Raw genomic sequence first — 21104 nt, 5'->3', positions numbered from 1 at the left:
ATTTTTTTTTTAAAACTCTGAAATTCACTGAAAAAAAGGTTAAAGTGACATTTTACTTGGGTGAAAATATTATTTAAAACATACCATTTCAAATAAAAAAAACTCTGAAATCCATCAGTTATAATTTTACCGCACTAACTAGAAATTGTACCCCTGCCATTTGCTGTCTATGACCTCACAGACTGCATCACTCATGAAATGTTCAATGACATAATTATTGACATTACTGATAGTATCTCAAATTACATCATTGTTCACAACACTGTGCATGATGGGGCCAAAAGTTCTAGCTAGCTCTAGTTGAACCCCTGACCATTGTTAGATTTGAGAATGACAGGGATACCCTATGCTGCAAAGATGTCTTCCAACCGCTTGATGACATTGTCATGAGTTGTTGATGATTACTCCTCTACTAAAGGAAAGCGTGCATACTCACCAGTGATTACCATGAGATGATATCTGTTTCTTAAAGGCCCAAAGAAATTATGGGAAACTGCAACTCTTTCCCATACCTGTGCAGGAAGGTCAGACATTGTCAATGAAAGCTGTGTCAACTTGGAAAAAAGGCAGCTGCAAAGATGGCACTCTTTTAGTTCCTTCTCAACTCGCTTGACTAAGCATGGAAAACACAGTTGGTCTCTTAGGGCTCTTTTGGTGGTTAGAATGCCACAATGTCATTCATGGACTAGCTCATTGAGTTGCTGTTTGAAGCTCTCAGGTATGACAATTATTGTGCCTCTCAATACAACACCTTCCTTGGTTACCAACAGTTCATCTTGTACATTTTTGAATTTTTGAAATTCAACATCGTCAGCAAAAGGTGAAGTGTTCCCCTTCAACGCTTGAGTTGGAATTATGCCCTTGAGGGTATGCATTCTTTTATCGGCAGTAGTGGCAGCAATAATCTGTTTAATGGATAAGGCTGCTGGACCTCACAATGAAGTTAATATACTCCTCAGCTGTTTTGGATATAGCACTGTGGCGATGTAGTGGTACTTGTGAAAAGTAATCAGCAGGCTTCTGATCTTTACTTGGTTAGTGTACAATTGCATAGTCATACTCTTGCAGTCACAACCCCATCTCTCAAAGCAAGGGGGCATCTTGGCTTTCAGGTTTCCAAAAATAGTGAGCACCACTTGGTGGTCAGTGATGATAGTAAAATGTTTTATGTATAGGAACACATGAAAATGTTCACAGGTCCACACTGCAGTCAGACTCTCCTTCTCTGGCTGAAAATCGGCATGTTCCATGTCAGACAGGCTTTAACTGACATACTCTACAATATGTGTATGAGCATTTGGCAGACCATTATGTTGAGCAAGGATTGCCCCCCAGCCCCACCGGGCTGGCGTCTACTGCGTTCTAAGTATGCAACTTGGGGTCAAAATAGGCCACCTTGGTGGCATTCTCAATCACAAGTTTTATTCTTTTGAAGATTTGACAACATTCAGGAGACCACTGGAAAGGAATATTTTGTTTTGTCAGGTCTCTTCATGGGGCACTCACTGTAGCAAAGTCATGAATATACTTTGAGCAATAACTGGCCATGCCCAAGAAAGATTGCATCATGATGACGTCTTGGGGGGGGAGGGGGCAAGTACCTGAAAGTGATTGCACTCTATGTGGTTCAGGAATCATTCCCCCTTTAGAGTATATGTGCGCAATGAATTTAGGTTTGGTTTTATCAAACTCACACTTTGCCATGATAAGAGTAAAACCTGCTTCAGCATGTAACTGGTACACTCATGTAAGAGCCCTGTCATGCTCCTCTTGCATTGCTCCAAATACCAGTCATTACCATGTCATTACTGTAATCAAAAGCATGAGTGACAGGTTGATTTATTCGATGTATAACATCCTGAAATATTTCAGCAGCTGACGACAATCCAAATCACAACCTTTTGTATCTGAACAAGAGTCGAAAAAGTAGTGATGTAACAGCAGTTTTCTTCCAACTCGAGTTGATGGTATCCCTTGTTCAGGTCAAGACGGGAGACAACTGTGGCACTGTTTAGTTGCAATACCAAGTCTGATATGAGTGGACTAGGATGTCATTCTCTCTTGATTTCTTTGTTGGCCTGGCACATATCAACATAGATGAGAACTGCGCCTCCATTGTCTTTTTTTGGTACCACCACTATAGGCAAAACTCATGGCATAGGACCGGTGGAGCACTCAAGGACGTCATGCTTCAACAGTGTTTCTAGTTCTTTTTCAACAGTTTCTTGCAAATGGAAAGAAGCTTAGCAGTGCTACTAGGGCAACAGGGTGAACATACTCATTAACATGAAGCTGAACTTTCACTGTCTTCCTAGGCCACCTAGACCATCAAACAACAATAGAAACTGACTTACAATTTCAGCTTGAGTGTGAAAGTTGTAATTAGGAGATATCAGTCCCATGTCAGTAGCAGTAGCAAAACTGACTAGACATGCATGAGATGAAGTTCTTTGAAGCGTGAATTGGCGCTTGTACTGATACTGCTTTGTATTGCATTGCTACAATGAATGACCCTTGACTCTACAACGGTTTGGAGGCAGCCCACATGTATACCTTTGTGTTTGATGGGTTGAGGTGTGGCACAGAAGACAACCTATTAAACATCTCAACTGGCCTGATGTTGATCAATGCACCATTGTCTATGATAAAGATTCTGGGGTAACCATTGACTTTTATTGTTATCTTAGGCAGTGTCCAAATGAATTCAAGTGTTTCATTTAGTAGTTTGCCTCAGTCTTTTGTTCTGCCTTGCAAGTGGCCAAATCAACATGTGCCCATCCTTTCTTGGTCAGCATCATCCTAGAACATCCATCTTCTTTACTGGTGCTTGATAATGACATTGAAGAGCCTATGAGATCCCTTTGCAAACAATCACGAAGTGGTTTTCATTACCCCAACCTTTGCACATCTTTCCTATGGCAGGATGTTTACCTTCATGGGGAAATAACAACCCACATTGGAAACACAACATTTTCTTTTTATAAGATGTTGCCCTGCGTTCATCTTGTGCCTGTGCTTCCTTTCCATGGCCAATGCTGATTCATTTTTCACTGTTCCAGCTTCCATATCAACAGCTTGTTGACCTGCTCTTTCATCAGCTCTTGCAGTCATTAGTATTTTCTTTAGAGTGAGCATCTCTCTCAACATTTGTCTTCTGAAAAAGACTGAAAGGCAGTCATCAATGACTCTCAGATGTTTGGCTTCTTCAGTGTTAAACTCACTAAACTTGCAGTATTTTGTAATCATGTCAACTCTTTCCAGAAACGTATCCATCGTTTCACCAGCTTGCTGTCTCGCTTGAATGAAAATGTACCTTTCATAGTCGACATTTGGCATCGGATTGAACTTTGAACCCAATGGTTCTTTGGTCTGTCAGTTTGATATTACATCAGCCTGTGTGATTTTCTTCAGCACTTCCTTTACTCCAACATCAGCAAGGTTCTTTAAATACTTACTATTTCCTTGTAATCTGTTTCTTCTGGGACATCTATTAAGTCATTGAAAGTCTTGATTCACGTGGCCTATCTGGTGTCAATATTTTGCTTTTTGGCGGTGTGGAATGTAGGTTGTGGTTTCAGAAACACAGCTGCATCATACTTTGGGCTTTTTTGTAGAGCCATTGAAAAATAATTTGCTTCTCCAATGGTTTTCAGGGCACTGGATGCCACTTGCCACTGTGCACCTATCGGCTTCTCAACAGGGTTTGGGTTGTCGCACCTGATTTGAGGTAATAGGGCACTTCCGTCGCTCTTGCTGGTAAGTATGTCTGTACTTTCATACCTTGTTCTCACTGCCTTTAGCATTTTGCTCTGTATAGATGATGGCTCTGTGCCATGGCGCACCACTGTATTTCTTCTTTCAACCTTACCAATGGATTATGGTAGGCTTTTTGAATGCTCCTTTCCTTAGCGTTGTCCACTTCTTTGAGGGCTGTATATGGGCTGCAGTGGGGCTTCAACTCCACACTCACCAACTTCAAATTGCTTCTTCTCAAGTTGGACTCATGTGGCACACACAAGCAGGTTCCTCTGTCACTGCAAACTCTCAGGGAGAGCAGTTTCTGTTCTTCGGGGCACGTATCCCCTACTCATCATTTGTTGTAACGTTCTCCTCAGCCCAGGAGCATGTAAATTACACCACCACATACAGAGCTCTGTATCAGATATCTTTTTCCCTCAGCATACGATCACACACCACAGTCAAGTCATGTCATAACCCTTAATAACCGCACCTGAACACCTCCCAACAAGTTACACAATTCCTTGATTGAGTCTGCCTAATACCGCAAGGGTCCTGGTGCACAAAGTCTCACTACACTACACAGACTAAGGCCTTGATTACAAGTGGCCCATTAATTATGATGTGACCATCAGAATTATGAATTGCAACATTTCACTACGGGTTTTCCACTGTTAGCCGCAGCAGAAATCTCTGAGTGAAATACCAGGAGAAAACACGTGGGAATCAGCGTGGAAACACAGAATCCTACATTTTTCTCTCCAAAAACGTGTAGCCCCTATTAAGTCCCTGCTCCTTCAATAACTGAGACCCCTGACAAGGGTAACTCTGAGGCAGGGGACTAAAAGGGATTATTACTGGTAATTGAGATCTAATTGGATGAATGGACTCCTCAAGTTGCGGCGCACTGATTATAATTCCAGGGTTACTTCATTAAAAACGTGCACATCTAAATAAACTACATCTACACAACTACATCTTAATAAAGAGTTCCGTAATTTTAGAGGAGTGTCTCAGTCACTGTGGGCAAATTTGCAACTCATCTGCTGTAAAAAATATAGAACATGACACATTCTCATATAATTAAAAAATATTCAGGATGTATGGCTCCTGCTTTACAATAGTTCCTCTTCTACAGTTTACTGTTAGTAGCTTCCGAAATACTTATAAACGAAGGATTCTATTTTTTGCAATCATGCCCACCTAAAAAGGCTCAAATATATGTGTAGGAAATACACTGTTAGATGGTTTATTTATCTGTGTATTTTGTATGCTTTTCCTATTTCTTCATCGTGTCTTGATAAAGAGTCTGAAGGTCTCAAGTGTACCATAACTGTTAATGATAGAGGGTCTGGTAATGTTACAGGAGTTTATCACAACATAAACTATAACTAATTGAACTGTAAAGAAAAGAGACACAGTTAAGATTCTGTCTGAGGCTTTTTAAGATAGTTGTGTGTCCATTGATTTTAAAACTTACCTTCCTATTACTCATTTTTCTAACCTGTATAACAATGTATGACAATTTCGGATATGTTTTTACCTTCAAATACATGTAATCATTCCTACCACTTACATTTTCAGATGACATCGAAACACTGGGGATCTGTTCAATAGGAAGACACAATTCCACATGTCCCGCGCCTTGTGAAGAAACTGAGTATCCTGCCACTGTCACCTATTCAACATTTGCAAGCAAAAGTTCCATAAGGATTCTTTCCAATAAACTGAGGAAAAGCGTGGAATATATCCGGTAATACCTCTAGAGAAGTTAACTATTGTCTTTATTGCCTGCTTTTTCATTCCATAATTTTATCTCTCAATGCTCAAGCAAGCAACGTGGAATTGCTTAGAACGCTAGAGTTTAGGTGTTCACCAAAAACCACCACTGCATTACGTAAGATATGCATTTTCTAACAGTCAACAATATTTACTAATTCATGTGCCCTTCCATTTCGTGATATATGTTTATGCCATCGTTCCAAACATGCCATCAATGATACAGAAGGGAATAGATCTATTATTAATTCACCATAGCATTAGGTGAGCTCTAAAATGACCCCTTTAATCTGCAATGGTTCTATTTGCTTTTCCGTACTCTTTAAAAAAAACATTTGGATTTGGTGGGTGTTCAGGAGTGGTCGAATATAATCATTTTTGTTTTTTTCTGTTTTAAAAGTTTGACTTAGAGAAACTGGGCTACACAGTCTGTATGTATGTACAAGAAGTCTCAGTCATTTGTCACTAAGTAACCCTTCCCTTTGTATTTCCTCATTAGTTGCAAGATACCTAAGGCCAGATGTACGTAGCTATTTTCATGTCACAAATGGCCCGATTCGCAGAATCAAGCCATTTACAAGAAGCAACTAGCATGTTGGCATTTACCATTGCTATTTTGCGATTTGGTAATCTATTTACTGAATTTCAAAATAGGTTTGCGAGTCAGTATTTGGAAGGGGCATGCCAAGAGCGTCCCTTCCAAATAGCAAGTTGCAGTGGTATGTAAGTTTGTTTTGCGACCATGAACGCAGTTGCAAAACAGTCACAGTTACCGCCAACTTCAAGTTGGTGGTAACTCATTTGCTAACTGGAAGGGATCCCCAGGGAAACCCTTTCGCTTTGTGAATGGGGCGCCGACATTTTTTCAGAGCAGCTAGTGATCCCATGGACCACTACCCACTCTGAAAAAATGAAATAGAAACTTTTCATTTTTTTGTTTGTAATGTATCCCCTTTTCCTTTAAAGAAAACAGGCTGCATTTTTTTTTTTTTAAACTGCTTTATTTACGAAGCAGTCACAGACATGGTGGTCTGCTGTCCCCAGCAGGACACCATCCCTGTGAGTGCTGGCCATTCCCAATGGGGTCACAAATTGCGACCTACCTCATGAATATAGATGAGGTAGGGCATTTGTAATCCCATTGGGACTTGCTAAACGTGTCTGAGACATATTAGTACATTTCATTTTGCGAGTCTCTAATTGCAATTCGCAAACAAATCTCAATTAGAGACTCACAAAATGAAATGGTCGTACATCTGGACCTTTGTGTCTTTATGGTTGCAAAATTAGCAGTCGTAATGTGATAAAGATACTTTGCTAGTCAGAAAAGCCATTAGGTCAGAGGAAACCAATGTAGTAATAGTAAATAGGACGAAGAAGGAGAGTTGGAATGCCCATAGATAGTCTCATCTACCCTGGCTAGTGAGAACAATAGTCCTCATCCCTAATAGCTTAGAGTATATCTTTGAAAATCTTGTGTCAGGAATTTCCTCGAACTCTGGTTGAAAGCAGTCAAAAAACATGTGGACCACCTTCCATGAGGGGCTGACATTCAAGCCCATGGTGAAGGAAAGATAACAGTTCAGTGTAGGAAAATGCCTGTTTATGCATGGTCACCCCCCAATGTATATGACTCTGTTAAGGCACTGGAAGCCTGCTAACCAGGCCCTAATGCCTGTGCTCCCTCCCTAAATTGCTATGCCAACATGTTGATTCCCTCATTAGTAAGCCTTTACCCCCTTATAAACACCTATTAAATGGTACCCTGGGTACCCAGGGCATAGGTGGTAAAGGGGTCCTCAGGGCTGCAACATGATTTTGTGCTACCCTAGGTGACCCACACAAATTACTGATAGCAGGCATCCCTTTGCAGACTGCCAGAGCGGTGCAAACTGCTCAAGTATAACTGTCCCCTCACCATGAGTGGCACAGTCCCATGCACTGTCTTACATGTACGTCAGGCACCACTAAAGTAGGCCTCTGCAACCCAGGAGGCAGTGTGCATTATATTTAAGGTGCAGACATATGTACACAAGCTTATATGTCTCTATAGCGTCCTTTCCAATAAGGTACGCTATAAGTGCAGTCCGGTCCATAGGCTAACATAGGACTTAAGCCTCGGCAGACCTGGGCAGCTAGCTCCATTATGGCACCGCCTTGCTATGTCAAGTGTGGTGTCCAGCAACTTGCCTTCTCTCCCCCAACAAAAATCTGGTGTCGAGAGACAGCTGGTATGCACCTCGTGGCACACTAGACGTTGACCACCTGTTAGCCACCCTTCTTTGCAGTCTGGCTGAGCAGCCCATGCTTTTTTGTGCACTTACCGCCACCAAGCCAGATTTCTGAACCTCCAGCTAGGCAGCCTGGGTGCTCTCCGAGGTCAGGAAAAAAGGCAGAGGAAGGAAGCAGGTCACACCCCCTGTCTCACAGCCAGGTTAGTTAATAGAACTATCAGGGCGGTGAGCTTCAAAGGCTTTACTGCCCCTGATAGCCATCTGTGCTGTCCCCATGCACATTTGCTCATTGCCATGTGGGAAATTAGCTATGCAGGTTAGTGCACACCCCCAACAGGCTGACCAAACCTCTGTGCACTACATTTTGATTTCCACCATTTTAGGAGTGGCAGACTAGAGGGTTCTAGGTAGCTAAAGGTGACTTGTCCAACTGGATGTTGTCACCTCAGGGACAGATTAGCTGTAGGAGCAAATTGTCCATTGGCCACTAGTGTCCACACAACAAACTCCCCTAAATCCAGGATGTAAAGAACACCCCTACACTAGAACCTCTGTTCTGACTGACTAACTTCAAAGAAGGACGAATAAATGCCCAGGATCACTGACAATCGGACTCTGCCCACTGCACCAAGAAAAAAAAAATACTCTCTACTTGAGGCAACAGACCGGAAACTGTGTGCTCAACTCTGTTCCTTAACTGAAACTCATCACTCTCCATTGGAGGAACACTTGTGGAAGCCCGAAGCACCCTCAGACTCTGGTGGCACCAGCCCCCTGCAAATTGCAGGTATAAACATTTGCAGTATCCGAAGTTTTGCTGGCTATCAGGCCTTCAATGAGTTTGTTGAAACCCAGGTGGTCTAGTGTCTTCTGGGAGTCATAATGCAGCCTGCCTCCAAGTTTCATGGTGCTACCTCCCTCCCTCGTACCCAAGGAAGTTCCCAAAGGATTTCTGCACCTTTACCGCTGCCAAAGCTTGTTGGTTGCCAGTCCAGTAACTAACCCCCACACTCAATGCTGCAGGTGCAGGGCATAGTATGCATCCTGCATCCGACATCTGCAATGCAGTCCCAGCTAACATTGTGCATCCTCTTGTCAGCACCGTTGTGTAAGCGGTAAAATCAGCACCAGTGCGGGTCCAGTTCTGCACCATGGACAGCCAGAACAACTCCGTTCCAGGGCTCCATGGACCAGGTAGAAGTAAACTGACTGCTGTGGCCTTGTCCCAGACCCACACCACCTTAATCCTGCATGGGTTCCCCACAGTACAACCTCCAAGTGGTCGTTTGTCACCATTGGCTCCTGCCATTAACTTCAACGCAAGTCCTGTTCAGCACCACAGACAGCCAGGACAAGCTTGCTGTAAAACTGCACTGACTGTCCTAATCTGGTCCTAGGGACTGCACAACCTTAATACTATAAGGGTTCCACACAACTTGCTTTCTAAGTGTATTTTTGCAACCAGTGATATTTCTCCCACAGTCTTCAATGCAAAGTTTAAATGCCAGTTCTCTTGTAATTGAATATGAATTCTAAAATCTATAACTCCAGTTCTACTGATTCAATTCTGTTTATGTTGGTGTTTAAAATAAGATCAAATCAATTTCTATCTTTATAAATTGGTGTCGGATTTCTTTCGAGTCAGTTCAGTTACCATGTTTGTGCTGTAAAAAATGCATAGCACATGTTCCTCTAATTAAACCCTGTATGCCTTTTGCCACACTAACGGGACTGAGCTAATGATTTACTGGTGTGAACCCAAGGATCATCTTTGGGGTATTGTGAGAGTATTATATGGTGAGGACTAAACCCCACACCCCATAATGCTCCACTTTCCTACATTCAAATGAAAAACACAAACAGAATGCAAGATGGCATAACACTTTTGTAAACATGAAGTAGCTTACCACACAAATCTGTAAGTGTCTACAATATTGATTGAACATTAATTGCACTAACATTTCTATGAAAGGTGCAAGGACTACAATTTATTACAATCCAGTTTATATATGTATTTTCTCCCAGAAGAAAACATAATGTAGCACTTTCATTTGTTAAACTTAAGAATGCCTATATTCTTGTATCTGATAAGGATATTAAATGCGCATTACTTTTTAAATCTGTATCTCTGAGTTTCATATGCAAATATGTTGATATGTTGCACAAATTGATCCCCTCCTACAGAAGGGAACTGATTTCAGGAATTCAGATGTGGTGGTTAAGGTAGAGGTCTGAAACTAAAAAGATAGACGAAGACCAACTTGATGAGGTGTCTTTTCTGATTGCTGTCGAGAAAAGGTTTCACGTCCAAAACGTCCCCGAGCCTCATGTTCAGAGGCTCTGCATACAGAATCTAGTTGAAATATGTTTTTTGATTTTAAGTTGCAGACAGAAGGACCAAAGTTGTAGATGGATTTATGGATGATGCGCAGAGCATTGAAGGTGCCCCTAGAATTTGCAGACATTAGGAGGCAGATTTACTAGCATGCGATACTGTTCAATGCAGCAAAACAACTTGCAGAACTGCTCTGCCTCATATTGAGAGGAAGGAATACCTACTAAGATATGGCAAATTCATGCTCTCTCTCTCTCTACTGGCACAGTAGTGGCTGGCTAGCACCAACGCAACCACCCTTGCGCTATGCTGCAAGACTGACTGCATTGCAGGTTAGATTGTTTTTGTGCTGGAAGGAAATCCTTCCTGAACAAAAACAATCCTCACAGTCTTTTCTCTTTTTCTACATGTGCTGCAGAAAGCTGCACATGTAGAAAGAGAAATAAACATATTTCTCCATGTTACGCCTCACCTGGGAAGGTGTACCATTTTGATGCATTCCCAAGGTTACTAGTGCTAGAAATATGGGAATACACCAAAAAGCACGGGTTGATGTGTAGGAACACCCACGCTACACCCATGGAATGACATGAGTTGTCTTGCGTTACTCAAGATTTACTATGCCTAGCAGAACCACGCAAGGTGGCTCTGTTTCATAGTAAATCTCACTTGAAGGCTTACATTGCCTTTGTGTACCCTTGCATGATGCAAGAGCAATGCAAGCCCTTGATATATCTGGTCCTAGATTCACATTTTATTTAGTGTGAGACAGACTAGATGTTTGGAATGGCTGATGATAAAAGCTCAATCATACAGTCATGAATGAATTATAACTCTAGTGCGACTTGCATGTGGGAAGGAATGGATGCATACGGATTATGCTGAGATTCAGATTTCAATTACTTGTTTTCAACAAGTTGTTGTTTTGGTGAAGGAGTTAAGTCAAACATGATTCACAGACAGATTCGCCTGCTAATGGGGACCTAGTAAGTCTGGTTACCTGATAACATGCCCACACTTATTAACTTTGACTCTTCTGCTTTCTCCCTCTCTCTCTCACAACCATTTTTAACACAGTTTCTCTCTGCCCCATGTACTTGTTTTCAAAACGCCTTTTGAACTACAGCTTTTGACTTTTTAGGTATTGTGTGCCTTTTCACGACATGCATTCATGTACTTTGTAGATGATTTTCCTCTCTCTCTTTCTCTCTCTCTATCTCTCTTTCGTTACACACACTACCCACTTATCTTCTCCCTCTGCCCTTGGAGTCATCTTTTAAATAATTTTCTATGACTATTGGCTGAGTGTGCTTGGGAAATTATCTTTGACTGGGGAAAGCACGGTGGTGACTAGTGAAAGAGCGTAGTGAACCACCCGCTGTGCCAGCTTAAACGGGGGTGCCACTGGGCTTAAATTGTTTTATGGCCCTCCTTAACATTTAACTTAGGCTGGCAGGTCAACCCAAGTCAGAAGTTAAAACAAATACATTCTGCAAGAATAAACTATAATAATACAGCTCTGGGGTGGAGAACACAATAATAAACCTAAAAGCATTGTAAAACGGTGACAGAGAGAAAGACAATCTATTAAAATGCAGAAAAAAGGTTAGAGGCTAAAGGAATGAGATGGCACAAAGGAAAGAAATTGAAATACATTTCGAATTTCTTATAATTTGTTCCGTGCTATTCCCTAGTATGTTCCGAATTCCTACTTTAGAATATTGTATTCTTCAATTAACAGTTTTCTTTGGTTTTATAAGAAGACGGGAAAGTGAACTGTTTTATGCTGCTACATCTGCAAAGACGAGGATGGGCTCTGCCTAATTTTAAATTATACTATTAGACATGGATGTCATTTAGGGCAACTGCGACCCCTGGCCTGCCCTTTGCGACCTCTGGCTTCAGAGTGGGCACATTCAGTGCCTGGAACACAGTGGCAGCTTGTCCTTATGGACGTCAGCTGGGGCTCTCTGTTTTCTGTCAATTTCTTATTACACTAATAATGAATACAAAAATATTATTAACTATCAGTGTAATGACATGTGAACATGTGAATATGCCCTCCCATGGCAGCTGAGGGACGTAAAAATGCTTTTAAATGAGTGTTGTGTGCGTGCTTGTGGGTGAGAATGTGTTTATGTGTGAGAGTGTGTATTTAAGTATGAACTGGAGTGTATGAGTAAGTATGTGTCTATGAGTGAAGGCAGTGGCATAACAAAGGCCCCCGCAGCTCTAGGGTGCCCCCTCAGCGCAGTACTCTGCTCTGAAAGCTTCTGAATGAGACTGGAGGGGGGCCCCTCCATTTACTTTACAGGCCCCCCCCCTCAAGTTTTATTATGCCACTGAGTGCAAGTTGAGGTGAAAGGGCGCATGATGTCACTTCTGCTACCCCTGGCATTTTAGTGAATTGACACCCATGCTATTAGGCTGAAATCGGTCAACGCACATGACTGTTGGTCTCCAATAAATATGACAGAAGAAACAATGGTATCTTCCATCTGATGTTAGAGCAGGGTGCTGGTGGAGTTTTCTCCAGACACGTAGTCCTTAATTATTTCAAAGTACTCAAATTAAAGCATTGAAAATTTTGGGGGAGTGGGGTAAAAATTATAGTGTTGCTCATTGCAAGTAATTTATTCTGCACTTGTTCACATTTGCAAAAGAAATATGATCTGCCACAAAACATTTTAAAAAAAGTATCTGCAGATCTGTGGCTGTTTTCAAAGCAGCATAAAAGGGAAAAGATCAGCATTAGATTAGATAGGTAGGATTTATTAGGTTTTTTTTAGGAAACAATTACATTTCTTCCCAAGACTTTTACGATGTACTGTTATGGCATAGAGCCTCTCCTGCCACACAACGTAGTTCAAGAGTGATGCAAACCTTAAGTGAGATTTATGAAGCCATGCAAGGCCACCTTGCAGGACCCTGCATGGCTTCATAAAACTTGAATGGTGTAACTCAGCGCAAAGCGGTGTGTTACATTAATCTACACCAGGGAGGCATTCCCATGGTGTGAAAAAGTAGCCTCTTTTTAGCATGGTTACCCCCACTTTTGGCCTGTTTGTGAGTGTGTGTCACTGTGTTTTTACTGTGTCACTGGGATCCTGCTAGGCAGGACCCCAGTGCTCATAGTTTGTGGCCTAATGTGTGTGTTATCAGTAGTGCTTAAATGTGTCACTGAGGCTCTGCTAAGCAGAACCTCAGTGTTTATGCTCTCTCTGCTTTTAAATATGTCACTATAGGCTAGTGACTCCATTTACCAATTCCAGTTGGCACACTGGACCTCCCTTATAAGTCCCTAGTATATGGTACCTAGGTACCCAGGGCATTGGGGTTCCAGGAGATCCATATAGGCTGCAGCATTTCTTTTGCCACTCATAAGGAGCTCAGACAAACCCTTTCACAGGACTGCCACTGCAGCCTGCATAAAATAGTGGACATACTATTTCACAGACATTTTCACTGCACTTAAGTAATTTATAAGTCACCTATATGTCTAACCTTCAATTACTGAAGGCTAGGTGCACAGTTACTAAGTGTGAGGGCACCTTTGCACTAGCAAAGGTGGCCCCATGCAGTCTAGGACCAATTCCCCGGGCTTTGTGAGTGCGGGGATGCCATCACACCTACACACTGCATATAGGTCAATACCTATCTGTAGCTTCACAATGGTAACTCAGAATATGGCCATGTAAGGTGTCTAAGATCATGGAATTGTCCTCCCATTCCAAATCTGGTATTGGGGAGCCAATTCCATGCATCCTGGGGGCTCCACCATGGACCCCCAGTACTGCCAAACAAGATCTCTGAGGCTTGCACTGCAGCTACAGCTGATGCCCCCTAACAGACAGGGTTCTGCCCTCCTGGGGTCTGAGCAGCTCAGTCCCAGGAAGGCAGAACAAGCACTTCCTTTGGGAGGAGGATGTAACACCCTCTCCCTTTGCAAATAGGTGTTACAGGTTTGGGAGGGGTAGCCTCCCAGAGCCACTGGAAATGCTTTGAAGGGCACAGATGGCGCCCTACTTGCATAAACCGGTCCACACCGGTTCAGGGACCCCCAGTCTCTGCTCTGGTGCAAAACTGGACAAAGGAATGGGGAGTGACCACTCCCCTGTCCATCACCACCCCAGGGGTGGCGCCCAGAGCTCCTCCAGTGTGGCCCAGAATTCAGCCATCTTATTTTCCAAGATGTAGGGACACTCTGGAGGCCTCTGAGTGGCCAGTGCCAGCAGGTGATGACAGAGACCCCTCCTGATAGGTCCATACCTGATAAGCTAGCCAATCTCCCTCTCTGGGCAATTTAGGGTTTCTCCTGTGGGTTTCTCATCAGATTCTGCTTGTAAGTTTTAATCAGGAATCCTCTGCAACCACTGCTTCATCCTCTGACCTCGGATCAACCTCAGACTGCTCCAGGAACTGCTGTAACTGCTACAAAGTATCCAGAAGGGCTACTTTGACTCTTCAACTTCAGCTCCAGACAGCAACTGCAACAGCTTCCATGGTGTGCATGCTCTGTGGACTCCCTCTCTTCATGCTGCACCAGAAGAACTGAAGAAATCTTCCGTGAAGTGACGGAGTCACTTCCCTGCTCCAGCAGACACCTTCTAAGACGACAACCGGTTCTCTTGGATTCATCTTCTGGCGACAAGCGTGCTCCTTGGAACACAGGTGGTGGACCCCTTTGACACAGACTGTTCTAAGGTCCAGCTGTCCAAATTTGGAGGAGGTAAGTGCTTGCCTCCCTGTTTGCGACCGTACCCCTGTGCACCGTGTCATCTTCACCTCCTGAGGCCTCTATGCACTATTTGCAAGTCTCCTTTGTGCACATCCTGGCCCAGGTACCCAGCACTGTATCCTGCGACGCTCAACTCGCTGAGTTGTTATCCGGCGGCATGGGACCTTCTTTTACAGTGCTGCAACAGCCGCAATTTACACCTTCTTTGTCCCCATGTCCTGGGACCTCTGTGGGTGCTGCCTGGTCATCTGTGGGTTCCCTCCAGGGTTAGGAGCCCCCTCTGCCTCCTCAGACCGAGCTGAGGCCCCCAGGTCCCTCCTGGGTTTAGGCAGTGCCATTTTGAGGCAATCCGCGACATTGCTTGAACCAAGGCTTGTTGGATGAATCCAACACTGCAACTCACCTGCATCCAGCATCTCCACATGGGACATCCTTTGCATTATACAGGAACCCACAGTCAGACTTCTTCCAACCGGAGAATCCTCTTTTGCACCATCTTCTAGGTTGGCAGGGGCTCCTTTCCTTCCTGGAATCTTCTGCGACTCTTGAACTTGGTCTCCTCTCTTCACAGGTCTTCAGGTCCAGGAATCCACCATTTGATGCTTGCAGTCTTGCTTGGTTCATGCAATAACTGTAATCACGACTTGTAGTGTGTCCTAAGGAAACTTGCAGTACTTTACTCCTACTTTCCTGGGCTCTGGGGTGGGTTATTTTACTCACCTTTGTGGTTTTCCTACTCTCCTAGCGATTCTCTACACACTACACTTGACTAGGGGTTAATTCATGATTCACATTCCACTTTCTTAGTATATGGTTTGTTTTGCCCCAGATATGGTTCTTCCTGTTGCATTCCATAGTGTTTTCTATTGTTTGCACTATCCTATGACTAATTACTTACCTTATTTTGGTGTCTAGTGTGTATATTGTAATACTTACCTCCAGAAGGAGTATTGCCTCTAAGATATTTTTGACTTTGTGTCACTGAAATAAACTACCTTTCTTTTTGGTAACACCGAGGCGGTCATTACAAAATTTGGCAGTAAAGGCCGCTTACCGCTGTGCAGAAGACCGCCAACACACCCCCGCGGCAGCAGAATTTCGCCACGGTCATTATTACCCAAAGCCCGGAATCCGCCAAAATCTAGACACCCACACAAGTCCGCCACACCAAAGGTCAGTGATAAACTGGTGATAACAAAACCTCCACCGTCACGCCAACAGGAATACGCCCACACTATCACGACCCACGAATCCACGCAGCAGTCTTTCAACCGCAGTATTCCATTGGCGGCACACACCGCTGCGCTCAAAATACACACACATTTACAAAACACTACCACATTGGACAAATGGAAATGCACACACCTTATACACATATACACACCACCCCCACACACCCAATACAATATAAAACACACACCCACAATACCCACAATCCCCTATGACCAAAATTGTGACAGAAGGCCAGAGAGAGACACCACCATCTACAAACTCACATCCACAGGCACTCAACACCATCACCCACATAACATCCACGCACCTCACACAACACACCTCTAAATATCACCCCACACATCACAACACACACCACCCCACACATCACCCACACCACCCCATGGCACCGCAAAGACACCCCAGGTTCTCTGAGGAGGAGCTCAGGGTCATGGTGGAGGAAATCATCCGGGTAGAGCCACAGCTATTCGGATCACAGGTGCAGCACACCTCCATAGCTAGGAAGATGGAGCTATGGCGAAGAATAGTGGACAGGGTCAACGCAGTGGGACAGCACCCAAGAACTAGGGATGACATCAGGAAGAGGTGGAACGACCTACGAAGGAAGGTGCGTTCCGTGGTCTCAAGACACCACATCGCGGTACAGAGGACTGGCGGCGGACCCCCACCTCCTCCCCCACAACTAACAACATGGGAGGAGCAGGTCTTGGCTATACTGCATCCTGAGGGCCTCGCAGGAGTAGGTGGAGGAATGGACTCTGTTAAGACAAATCTTTACTACTTCATTCCCCACCCTACCTGCATGCCATCACATAACCCCACCCTCGCCCTCACCCCCATCACTCCAACTCCTCACACATGTCCCAATGTCACAAACCACACATCCCAAACCCAAGCCCTGCATGCAACACCAAAGCATGGACACCCATAACCAAAGCAGGGCCACTGCACATACCCATACACCCCCCTAAACCATTATCACACAAGGTCCTACACAGGAATTCAAGCACTGGGGTACACAGTCATCCACCCATTGCACACCATGGCACACACAGATGTAATAATGATGCTTTTACACCCCTGCAGGACCCCTACCCAACGTCACCAGACAGGAGGGTCCAGATATGCCCACTATACCCATAGAAGAGGCTCACAGTGATGACCGCAGCTCTGTCCAACTGGATCTAGATGACCAGCCCGGCCATTCTGGGACCTCGGGACAGTCGGTTCCCCTCACACTGGCACAAGCCACTACAGACCTTCCCCCCTCTGGAAACACCAGCACAGCACCCACCCAGCGGGCCCATACCTCTGTCCCCAGGACACGTCAAGCAGCAATGTGTCTACCACTACAGGGAACCCAGGCTAACCCACCACCCCAACAACACCAGGGACCTGGGGGCAGTGGCATTGGGCACACGGTTCAGGGGACAGAGGCACATGAGCACAGGGGAACAGGGAGGGCTGCTGTGCGACAGGGGGAGGACAGGCCCAGGGAACCCACTCTCCATGAGGCCCTCTCCAACATCATGGGAGCCTACCACCATTCCCTGGAGACGATGGCAACGGTACTGGCCAAGTTTCAGGAGACCCAGAGGCTGCAGGAGGAACAGTATTTAGGCTTCAGGGAGGAACTCAAATCCATCAATTCCACCCTGGGCACCATTGTAGGGGTGCTGAAGGAACTCGTCAACACCAGGAGGGACACTGTGGCACAACAAGGGGCCCCTGACACTAGCCTGGACGATGAACTGCCCACCACCTCCGCCGGCGCTAGTGGACAGGAGGCACCACCACAAGACCACCACACCAGCACCCCACCCCCTGCAGAGGGAGAACCACCCCGCAAACGGTCCCTGAGATCAAGTACAAAGACAGAGAACGATGCCAAGACCCCCGCCAAATAATGAGACTACCCTGATTGTCATCCTTTTGTCCCACCTTGTCACCCTGTCCATTCTTAAACTGCCCCAGCTCCACTTCCTATGCCCCTTTGGACAATGCACCTGTGAGACTAATAGACTGGACTCTGCCATGGACATTACTCCACCATCACCCCTCACCATTTTACAACCCCCTCCAATATTGAGCACTTAAATAAACACCCTTAAAGCACAAAACAATAGTGTATTAGCAATTACAGTGGCAAAATGCTCATTCAAATGTAATGTCAACATACCTATGTCACACAGCTCTAGTCCATGATCAAACAGATGTCACACAGTGGGACCCACATCTGTGAAATCGTAAGGGAAAGTGAAAACTCAGTGACCATACACTGGGTTAAAATGACAGACAGTAGAGAGGTAGTAGATTAAAATCAGATGTAGCAGGCAGTCTTCTTACCTGTGTCTCACTGGAAGTATTGCAGGATCACCGTGTTCCTGTTGTCGATGTCCTCTTCTTCTGCTTCCTCATCTTCACTGTCCACAGGGTCCACAGCTGCCACAAGACCTCCATCCGGACCATCCTCCTGCAGAAAAGGCACCTGTCGTCGCAAAGCCAAGTTGTGAAGCATACAGCAGGCCACGATGATCAGGCATACCTTCTTTGGTGAGTAGAATAGGGAACCACCTGTCATATGGCGGCACCGGAACCTGGCCTTCAGGAGGCCAAAGGTCCGCTCTATAATCCTCCTAGTCCATCCATGGGCCTCATTGTAGCGTTCCTCTGCCCTTGTCCTGGGATTCAACACTGGGGTCAGTAGCCATGACAGGCTGGGGTAACCAGAGTCACCTGCAAATGGCGAGGGACAACTGTTAAACACACACAAACTCATAGGGACATCCACAGACCCAGACAACTATTCCCACTATATTGGGTCCATGTGCTCACCTAATGGCCACCCCCGGTGCCTCTGGAGTTGCCCCATCACATAAGGGATGCTGCCATTCCGCAGGATGTAAGCGTTATGCACTGAGCGAGGGTATTTGGCATTAACATGGGAGATGTACTGGTCTGGCCAAACACACCATCTGCACATTCATGGAATGGTAACTCTTCCGGTTTCTGTACACCTGTTCACTCCTGCGGGGGGGGTACCAAGGCCACATGTGTCCCATCAATGGCACCATGATGTTGGGGATATGTCCCAGGGCATAGAAATCACCTTTCACTGTAGGCAAATCCTCCACCTGAGGGAAAACAATGTAGCTCTGCATGTGTTTCAGCAGGCCAGACAACACTCTGGACAACACGTTGGAAAACGTATGCTGGGACATCCCTGATGCTATGGCCACTGTAGTTTGAAAAGACCCACTTTCTAGGAAATGGAGTACTGACCGCATCTGCACTTGAGGGGGGATTCCTGTGGGATGGTGGATAGCTGACATCAGGTCTGTCTCCAACTGGGCACACAGTTCCTGGATTGTGGCATGATCAAGCCTGTAGGTGATGATCACATGTCGCTCCTCCATTGTCAACAGGTCCACCAGCGGTCTGTACACCGGAGGATGCCGCCATCTCCTCACCTGCCCCAGCGGATTGTGCCTATGGAGAACAGCAAGCAGAGAGTCAACCAACTCTGAGGTACATAAACACAGCTTACTCTGAAAATATTAGCAATTCGAAATTAGCCTGTATGAGTGTTTAGGCAAGGCCTACATATGTGTGACGCAGTCAAAAATAATGCCATGTGGGCCCATGAAATGGCAGCTGCCTGCCCTGTAAAGTGGGACAAGGGGATATGAGGTAACTGCGCTGGCATTGTACACCGTCGCGGTAGGCGGTCGAAGACCACGGCGCAATCCTGCATTGGTTAACATTGGACCCTATGGGTCCCAGGAGCCAATGACGATGTACAGCAGCGGTGACGGTATGCACCACCGCGGACAGGACTGCCATTTTATCTCTGTTTAATCCCTTGATACCTGATCTTCGACATGAGAGGACCTACACTGCAAGTGCTGCTGTGACCTCAATCTGGAAGAGACAATGGCTCGTGTGTCTTGGGAAAGGGCCCCTACCTTCAGCACGGAGAAGTTGGAGAAACTCGTGGATGGGGTCCTCCCCCAGTACACGCTATTGTACGGTCCTCCAGACAAACAGGTAGGTACATTGTGAGCATGCTGTATGGGCAATGCCTGTGTGGAGTGGGGTGGATGAAAGATGGGGGGGTGAGAATGAGGCGTGCATGAAAAGACGCTGAGTGCATGTGCGTCATGGCAAGGGTAGGGATGCGGGCCAATGACTGTGACGGTGCGGGCGGTAACATCTTCTCCTTTTCCCCTGTACTATTCCTGTAGGTCAACGCACACCAGAAGAAGGACATTTGGCGTGCCATCGCCAAGGAAGTCCGGACCCTGGGGGTCTACCACAGACAGAGCACCCACTGCCGTAAAAGATGGGAGGACATTCGCCGCTGGAGCAAGAAGACGGCGGAGGCTCAGCTGGGGATGGCCTCCCAACGTGGGAGGGGTGCCCGCCGCACCATGACCCCTGTTGTTCAGGATCCTGACGGTGGCATACCTGGAGTTGGATAGGCGCTTGAGGGCATCACAGCAGCAACAAGGGGGTGAGTACACTCTCATTCTGCTGATTCTGGGTGCATTGTAGGTGTCTGGGTGGGGGAGGTGGGCTGTAGGTTCCCCTAGGCCAGGTCAAGTTTAGTAGGCAAGGACCCTACTTAAGGCAGGCCCTGTGGCACCCCACCCCACTTGTGTACAGTGCCAACTACACCTAGTCAGGCTCCTGTGACATCCATGTGTGCAGAAATCGGCCATAGCCTTGTAACCCATGTTCCTGGGATTGAATAGTGGACTGCAAGTGCGTGGCGTAATGCAGGGAGCTTATGTGTCCATCGTGTCTGCCAACTGTAGCAGTATTGCATGCACTCAACATGTCTTTCTTCTGTCTTCCCCCCTGTTTTTGTGGTCTCCCTGTTCTTGTGTGCATTAGCATCATCAGGCGGAGGAGCAGTGGCCCCGGAGCAGGAGGGAGCTGCATCCCACATGGCCCTGGAGGACAAAACTATGGAGTCTGAATTCACCAGTGGGACGGAGGACAAGGGGAGCTCCACGGCGGGGACAGGAGCTGACACCGGCGATAC

General features: G+C 45.6%; 1 protein-coding gene across 1 annotated transcript in view; it reads left to right on the top strand.

Moving 5' to 3' along the window:
* The window catches only part of ASIC5 (acid sensing ion channel subunit family member 5), a 769827-nt gene that overhangs the window by 615186 nt on the left and 133537 nt on the right, over positions 1-21104 (top strand). Inside the window, exon 8 of the mRNA XM_069205834.1 lies at positions 5323-5491. Within this exon, the coding sequence (XP_069061935.1) occupies positions 5323-5491 (169 nt within the window). The remainder of the gene's footprint in view (positions 1-5322; positions 5492-21104) is intronic.

Source organism: Pleurodeles waltl, chromosome 1_2 (assembly GCF_031143425.1).
Source record: "Pleurodeles waltl isolate 20211129_DDA chromosome 1_2, aPleWal1.hap1.20221129, whole genome shotgun sequence".
In the NCBI taxonomy this organism is placed as follows: domain Eukaryota; kingdom Metazoa; phylum Chordata; class Amphibia; order Caudata; family Salamandridae; genus Pleurodeles; species Pleurodeles waltl.
The sequence above is the reverse complement of the archived record's forward strand: the minus strand, read 5'-3'. Positions and strand labels throughout refer to the sequence as shown.